This window comes from Aplysia californica, unplaced genomic scaffold, assembly GCF_000002075.1.
Source record: "Aplysia californica isolate F4 #8 unplaced genomic scaffold, AplCal3.0 scaffold00642, whole genome shotgun sequence".
Classification (NCBI taxonomy): domain Eukaryota; kingdom Metazoa; phylum Mollusca; class Gastropoda; order Aplysiida; family Aplysiidae; genus Aplysia; species Aplysia californica.
The window spans coordinates 132,432-140,981 of record NW_004797912.1 but is presented as its reverse complement, the minus strand read 5'-3'; the positions used below and the strand labels follow the sequence as shown (position 1 = coordinate 140,981).

The 8,550-nt window shown below is 39.8% G+C and overlaps 1 protein-coding gene across 3 annotated transcripts in view; it reads right to left on the bottom strand.

The window, feature by feature from the left end:
* The window catches only part of LOC101852434, a gene marked incomplete in the record, with an annotated part of 50,390 nt that overhangs the window by 14,190 nt on the left and 27,650 nt on the right, over positions 1-8,550 (bottom strand). For 2 of the 3 annotated variants that reach the window (XM_013087814.2, XM_013087815.2), the window contains 2 exon segments: positions 3,244-3,387; positions 4,453-5,487. In XM_013087814.2, coding sequence (XP_012943268.1) covers positions 3,244-3,387; positions 4,453-5,071 — 763 coding nt within the window. 3 annotated transcript variants of the gene reach the window in all.

Genomic DNA, 8,550 nt, shown 5'->3' with positions numbered 1-8,550 from the left:
ATTTAAAGTAATCAGTAAGTGGGCTGCTCTGAGTATGTCTGTCAGGGCCAGTCCGGGCTGAGAAAGATATAATGTTCCGGCAAAAAGACATTCTCGATTTTTAAAAAACAACAAACAAACAAACAAAAACCTTTCTATTATAGTGGAATTCAAACCCAAGACTTTTGGGTGCAATCTCGGCAGAGAGCTTGACTGCTACACCACAGACGCCAGTCAGTTAACTCTATCCGTACGCCCCGGGGTCATTTTGTACCGCCGGGGTTGTATTCTTCTCATTTTACAATATTTCTAGTGCGAAGGTCTCTTTGTAACTTTCAGTATTCCTCAAAAAATAATTTTGGCAGACTGCTAGGCAAAGCGTACAGATCGGATTAACGAGTAAATTTCCTCTTTGGAAAGTGGTGGCACAGAGTTCCCCACGTCGTATGTTTACGATAGTAAAACACGACGTACGGATAGGGTTACTATTTACGAATAACAGCAGAAGAAAATTGCTTATTCTTTGTTTAATTTCCATGACACCACTTTTCAAATCGTGCTGCTGATCTAGAATCAGTTTTTCGTGGCTGTCGTTCACACTAAAGACTTCCTTGTGACTTAAACTTGAGGAAAGTTACAAAGTCATGAAAACAAGCTGAAGTACAAGCAACGTTAAGTTATATCCATAGCTCGCTCTGCTCATAACTCTTTCAACATTCCTTATCATAATACATTATATAACACTGACTATTAGCACAGTGCAAAGTCAATGTTTTATAAAATTCTGCATTCTGTTCAGATTTTTCTGAAACAAGGAATTATTTACGAAAAAGACAAGAAACAAGAAACGTGATATATTGACAAAACACAGTCACAAAGACGAGTATCCTAATTCTTTCATAGAGCAGGTATGTAAGGGATATTTAATGTGTCTGCCCCGACATAGTATCGGTAACATGACTTTCTGTAAGGGCATGTTGGTTCATCTAGCATGGGCCATTTAATCCCACGACACCTCGTGCAAAAGACAAGTTTATGTATGCAGGCCTATTGCAAAACCCAGCTATACCGCCAACTCGATGGCGATTGTACGGCGATATAGAGAGGCCGGTCGTATTACGGGAAAAACGCATGTATTTACATGTATGTTATGATATTATATACATAACATGGGCATGTATGTATGTATGTATGTATGTGTATGTTTGTGTCTGTGTATGTGTTTGCGAGCGTGTGTGCATGAGTGTATAGTATGTGTGTGCGTACAATTTGCGTGCATGTCTATTCATTTGTGTGTTTGTGTATTATGTGTGTATGTGTGTGTCTATGTGCGCGTGTGTGTGTGTGCGTGTGTCTGTGTGCATGTGTGTGTGTGTGTGTGTGTGTGTGTGTGTGTGTGTGTGTGTGTGTGTGTGTTCAACATAATCGATAGACAATCGCAGATGTTTTACTCTAACCGATATCCCCAAATTAGGTCAGGCACGTTTTCGTCTGAAATCACATTACTTACAATGGCAATTAGAATTATTGACGATACTACAGAAAGCTAGTGGGACACCCTGCATAAAATTTTGAGCAATTCTGAAAGATTGTTTAAAAAAATGAAAATTTGGAAATTTTTATCGACTTCTTGTTTCGTTTTGTTTTGTTTGTTTGTTGTTTTTTTTTGTTTGTTTTTTTTGGTTTTTATGCCCAACAGCTTTTATGTCCATATTTAGAAACACATTTCTGTGGAGATTTTACTGAAAAACGTTAATTTGAGGCACCACGAAAAAAAAAGAAGAAAATTTCCACTTTTCAAGGACTCTCAAGCTATTGAAGTCACCAAACTGTGGCAGCCATTTTCTCGCTAATTTTACCCCTGAAACTAGGCAAACACCACCCCCTTCATATTCGAATATTTTTACTTCTATTTAAGATATTTTGGTAGTTCTTTTATCGGAAGATAAACGAATGAACAAGCTTGAAAATGATACCAGTAACACTCCACCTCCAAAAACGGATGAGCGCCTGGTTCCACAGCGTCGTGGTACATCTTGCTTTTACTTCCAAAAAAAGTATTATTTACCTATTTCAGCGGATGTACGGCTAGATTCGGACGCAATGTTGTTCAGTTTGAGATTTTGCTGAGACTATGTTGCAACTTTCCAGATATAATTCCCGAGGTCATTTTGAGACTGCATGTCAGCAAAGGTGCCCATGGGGAAAATATAACAGGCTAACCGGATGCGCTATTTAGATCATGTATGAGGAATGCAGAAAGAAGAAAGCTTTTTGTTTAATATAACTGAGCTCCACTGCCTACTACGTGGAAGAAAAAGAAACATAATTTTTATTTCAACATTTTCTTGGTTACTTTTTTTTTTTTTTGGGGGGGGGGGGCATGTTTTGTGGGAAATTATGTTTAAAAAATCAACATTTTCTTTTTCTTTTTCATCCGGATAAAAAAAGGATGCAACCTCTGTGCCGACGATCAAGCCATGTAGATTAGATAATTTATCTCTGCCTACCTGACTTCGAGTAGTTCTAAGCACAACATGCTAAGGAGAAAATGAAAAAAAAAACCTACATATTTTGCAGAACTACTAACTAAATGACTAATCTGGCATGACCCTCTCTACCTCGCACTTTGTGATCCCGCCATGTTCTTGATGCGAGTCAATGCGCTACCACGTAGAGGCAGAATCCTACTGCCAACAAGAGGCTGAAAGAGAGCTTTCCGTCAGTTGACGCATACAGGAGAAATCATCTTTCTTTTCATGCAGCTTGCGCCTATATATTCTAGTTCAACTCTTGAGAGAGAGAAAAAAAACTACGCTTATTATATTATAGCGTTTCCATTCCCATGGCTAAAACAAAATACCTTTAATTTTTAAAGTAAATGTGTGAAAAAAAGTTTAAGTAACTGTGCAAAACATATATCTAAGACCCCCTCAGTATGAAAAATGTCAAAAACATGAATGATCCGGCTGCTTAACATTATTTTTAAACAACAATAGTGAATTTTATTCCGTTGAAAGGCGATTCTAATCCACCCTACCCCCGCCCCACCCCATTTTCCTTGATAATATATTAATTCAGAAGTATCCTGTGTGATTATTCCACGCCACAAAATCTTTAGCAAAGCTGCTTCTTAAGATTATCAAATGTTTAGGCAATATTAAGAAAAAAAATATTTTTGAATCTTACCTTAATGTCTAATTACATTGGCAATGAAGGATATCATTTTTCAAAAGCAAAATTAAAGAACATGAGATCACTTACAGAACAGACTTGCAATGGCCTCCATGACGCCAACCACCAGTGACGTCATCGACGAAGTGGAGTTAAACTTTTCCTGAAATTCTACCAGGAATATTCCCAGCGACTTCAGGTAGCCCACGAATAGGAACTGGATACAGAAGACGGCTGTTGGGGACGACAGATAAAACCACACGGAGGACGTTAGAATTTGCATTTGACCCGGAAACTATTGATCATCATCGCGTCACGGTAATGAAACATTGGACAAAATATTGGCTGCTCCGGTACGAAAAAAAAAGTATCCATCGAATGTCATGTTTCGGTCGCCCGGGAAAAAATGATGACGTACATGCTTTTCAAAACGGGAAATGAATCTCAAACCAGCCATGATCGATTTCAATCATTTTCGTTTTCTAGACAGAAGTCTTGTCAGCTGTCAATGATCATATCATACGTTAACAAAACGGAATGAAAGAATTCCTTCTTACAACTCAAAAGATATTTCCATAGGCCACCAAAGAAATGCACTCTAAGTTAGCAAACTGCAAGTCTTTATTCAGGCAATAATGCTTTGGCAGTATACTAACCAAGACTGCTTTTCCAGCTTGATCTATGGGTATGATCTGTGATAATGGAGACCACTTTACTATATGAAAAACGTGTACTTCATTCGCTTTCGTTTGCAAAATACGAAATAAAACAAAACAATTAGACTCACAGCAATAGCCAAGAATTGAAAGTTTCTCCAAAGCGTTTTACTGAGCTCGGCAATTCATTTTCTTTTCAAAATTGGGCCAAAGCGAACAACAGATGCGGGTGATTGCTAGGGACATCTTCCCTCTTCTTGTTTCGTTTTCAATACAGATATTGAAAGTTGGCAGCTTTAAAAAAAAAAAATTGAAATTACTGCAAGTTTTATTGTCTTTGAATCCACCTTTGCGATTAGTGCTTAATTAATAAAGGACAAACGGTATGTCGTAAGTCAATCAAGTTGCATGGCCGAACACTGAAACAAGAAGAAGGAAAAAGAGCACGCAATGAGAGGCCCAATTCTCTCTCATCAATGCGTACGACTCTGTTGTTAGAAAGACCACCCGCAAGTCGTTGAACGATCAACCAACCTTCTTTTTTTTTCGTCTGCGCAAAAGATCATAGCATGTCGAACCAGCACGTCAATTTCCAAATATCCAAAGTCTACCATTTGAAACAACAAACAGCACGTCTACCCACCTAGTACGACCACCCAAGCATACCCCGTGTCTGTCGGGTATGTGAGTTTTGTCTTGTCACCTTCTGTATCATCGATGTTATCATCTTCATCATCTTCATCTTCGTCGTTCAAGTCTAAATCATCACAGGGAAAGTCACTACCATCATCGTCAGGGTTCGAAAAAACCTCAGACATGGAGACGTTCTGGTCATTGTTTTCATCGTCGTCAACATCATCGTCGTCATCATCACCGTCGTCTTCATCATTTCTCGTCTCGTCTTCGTCTGATAGAAGCTCGCTTGCACCAAATTGCTTTAAGCCCGTGGAACTCTCTCCATCTTCTGGTGTCAAAACTAAGTTGAGAGCACTACCTGATGGACCCAGCCCCTGGGAGGGGAGATAACCCATTGTCTCACTCTGCGTCTCGTCGGAGTGGACATCTGGAGACTTCAACGTCCCAGAAAATTCTCCCCTCTTTCCAAGCAGTTGCCCATCGCGCTCCTTAAACAGGGGGCCATTTTTGGACAAAGCCCCAGCGGCTTTCTCGGGTGTGCCCGGCTTCACAGCCTCTGGAGACACTTTGGTCGAAGGATGAGACGCCCCCACAGAGCTATCCACAACATCGGGGAGAAAAACCATGGCACCAGGAGGGCGCAGACAACTCCAACCAATCGGATTTCTCAGTTCTCTCCAATTTTCTGACTTCCTTCGTTTCGGTAGGTAGTAGCACCAGTTATCGTATGCCCAACTAACTGGATGTTCGTTTCTTCAAACAAGAAGACGCAAAGAGTATCTTTTATCACGTGCCAGTGAGAGAGACAGCGGTAAAACCAGTGGACTGTCACAACCAATTGTCTGAGTAAGTAGATGAACCAAAGACACTACTTTGTTTGCTCACACTTTTGTTGCAAACTCACTCAAAGCCAACGTTACTGTAGAGCCAGTTGACCTCACTCTTAGCTCGTGAAGGAACACCAATTTCAAGGTGCAACAAATGGACATAGATTTACCACAAACACTAGCGTTGTTCACCAGCAGTCAGATAGCACCAGATTCTGCAATGAAATCAACAAAAGGTACCACGTTAGATTTCCAGAGCAAATTTCCTGTCAAAATCATTGTCTGTTTCTGTTCGTCAGGGTTTTGTGATTGCGTTCATGTTGGGTTTTTCTTCTGTTTAAATGTAGACACAATGTGATTGACTTTATGACCTATCCAGTCATCATACAAGTGACAGGTTCGTGTAAGTCTGTATGACACCATAATTCAAGGTTTGGTGAATTGTATACATAGTATATCTGCCATATTACTTCTGTTTTTATTTGATTCGTCACACTTTATTTAGATGAAAATAAAAACAAACGTGAAGAACTCATCTCCCTTTTGCGCATCATAATCAAAAAGTATTTTATTCACAACCTTTTGCTTACTTTGCACAGCTTATATTCTGACAATAGCTGTTTGTGATCACACCTAGTGCGTAGTACACTGTAGTAATACGGTTTGGATGGGAAATAATTCTCCACTGTAGAAAGTAACGAAACAAACAACCCAGTTCTTATAGTGATAGTGGTGGTATAGCAAATAAAAAAACAAAAACAACACACACCATTTACCGCGCTCAGATTATCTTACAGGATCACATTCAGTTTGGGTACACACACGCACGTGGTCACCATCAAGGTACCAACACTTTTTATGAAAATCCCTGATAGTACCATATAATAAACCATTCAACACTGTTTTGATTTATTGTCTCAAAGGCGCATTCAGTTTGAGTCACAATGAGCCCGTTGACACCATCAAAGTAACGATACTTTTGTGAAAACCGTTGTATGGTACTTTGAGTAAAGACACGTACATTTCCACCATCTAGGTACTGGTACTTTTGTGAAAACCATTTGATAGTAGTTCGAATAAAAACAACCCCATAAAGACGTACCAACACTTCTGTGAAATCCGTATTCTTAATAAAGACGACCACATTGATACCATCGGAGTACCGATCCTTTCGTGAAAACCATTTGATAATAGTTTGAATAAAAAACAAGCCAACTGACATCATCGAAATACCCACACTTTTGTGTAAACCGTGTAACCAGAGCAATAAACATCAATATCCTTTTGTGCGCTTTGTGGTTTGATGGCCTCCCCACCACAAATTGATTGAATAAAACCGCTGTTATAAAACACCAAAGTTATACCTTTGATTCATAGGCAGATTTTGTTGTCAAACATAATACATACCGTGTACAAACAAACCAATGCAACACTTCCCTGGAGTCATTTTCTTTTTAAAAAGATAATTTGGAATACATTGTGGCACTGAATTAACAGTAGGAGAATTGTATCAAATACAACGTCATTGTGCATGCATGCGTTTGTGTGTATGTGCGTGTGTATGTGTGTGTGTGTGTGAGAGAGAGAGTGTGCGTGTGTGTGTGTGAGTGAGTGTGTGTGTGTACATGCATTTGTGTGTGTCTGAGTGTTTATGTATTCGAGTGTGTGTGTGTGTGTGGGGGGGGGGGTGTATGTGTATGAACGTGTTTGTTTGAGTGTGTGCATTTTGTGTTTGGTACGAGAGCGTGAGAGAGTAAGGGGAGAGGATAGACAGAGAGGCAGACAGACGGACAGACAAACAGACAGACAGACAGATAGACAGACTCCAGTGACACGCTAGCAAGACGTGTCCCTCACCCGGTCACTTTATGAAACACACCAAAACATTTCGAGGACACGGTCGAGGAACTCATAGCTCCTATCGCATAATCCTGCTTTTGAATCACATTAGGTCAACTCCAGCAACAAGAGATCGCCATATATCACTGTAGTACCACTGGGGAAAAGGCCGAGAGTAACACTGTACAACAGCAGAAGAGTCACGTTACGTTACCAAAAAGTGGTCACCTGGTTCCCTGTGACCCATAAACCTACATAGCGGGCAGTACGTCATGATTGCTATAGATCGACGGATCAGTAGCAGCTGATACCACCCACACAGCTCACAAACTATAGTTTCTGATGTGGAAATATTTATCCTTTTACTGTGTCAATTAATAATATCTTTTTTTTAAAACCAGCAACAACCTTTATCAGCTTTAATTAATGAATGAAAAGTGCAAATGATTCAAATGTACATGGTTCAAAGTACCCCTTGTTACGAAAGATATTGTTAAAACAATTATTAAGATAGAAGTAGTTGGCAGAGATGTGGGAATCGCAGATATGCTTAAATGCTAAAGTTCAAATTTTGAATGTGTTGTTCTGATCTACAAGTGAGACTTTAAAACGATGAGAGAGAGAGAGAGAGAGAGAGAGAGAGGGGGTGTGTGTGTGTGTGTGTGTGTGTGTGTGTGTGTGTGTGTGTGTGTGTGTGTGTGTGTGTGTGTGTGTGTGCGTTTGCATGCATACCTGTAGCTATGTTTTAATAAGCCCTGATTCCTCTCTTCTGTAAATTATAGTTATTTTCCTCATTACTCTTTTTTTTCAGAAAGGCTCGACAAAGAGGTTTTGTATAATATTTTAAAACATTTACAAACCGAAATGAAATCAAGCGTTCACTGGAAACAAAAAGACAGCATAGATCTATCATATTATTTAAAGTATGAAATAGCATAACAAGATCTATCATATTATTTATAGTATGCAATAGCATAACAACTCAGGTGGACTCACATTCAAACAATCTACTTTGATAGTTACCACATTATATAAATATATAGCAAATTATACTTCCGGTACTACATGAGCCACAAATCCGTCAGACAAACAGTGATCCCGACTGAACTGAGAGAAGAAACATGTATCGTAGAGTAATAAGCACACGTGGAGGAACCGATACACAGGCTTGCCACGATCACTATCCCATTATATATCAGCGACAGTAGCGAATCACGTTTCTGTAACGTAGGCCTACAGGCGCAGCCAAATAAGACAAAAATATAATGTCGTCACGTGATTTTGGTACCTGTAACCTGATTGATACAATGTGGGCCCATGTCTTTTTTTTATCCTCTGAGAGGGAGGGACGGGGTGGGTATGTGAGTGTGTGTGGGGTGTGGGGCTGTGGGGGTGAGGGGGTGGGTGTGGGTGGGATTGTGTTTGTGGCCTGTGTGTCT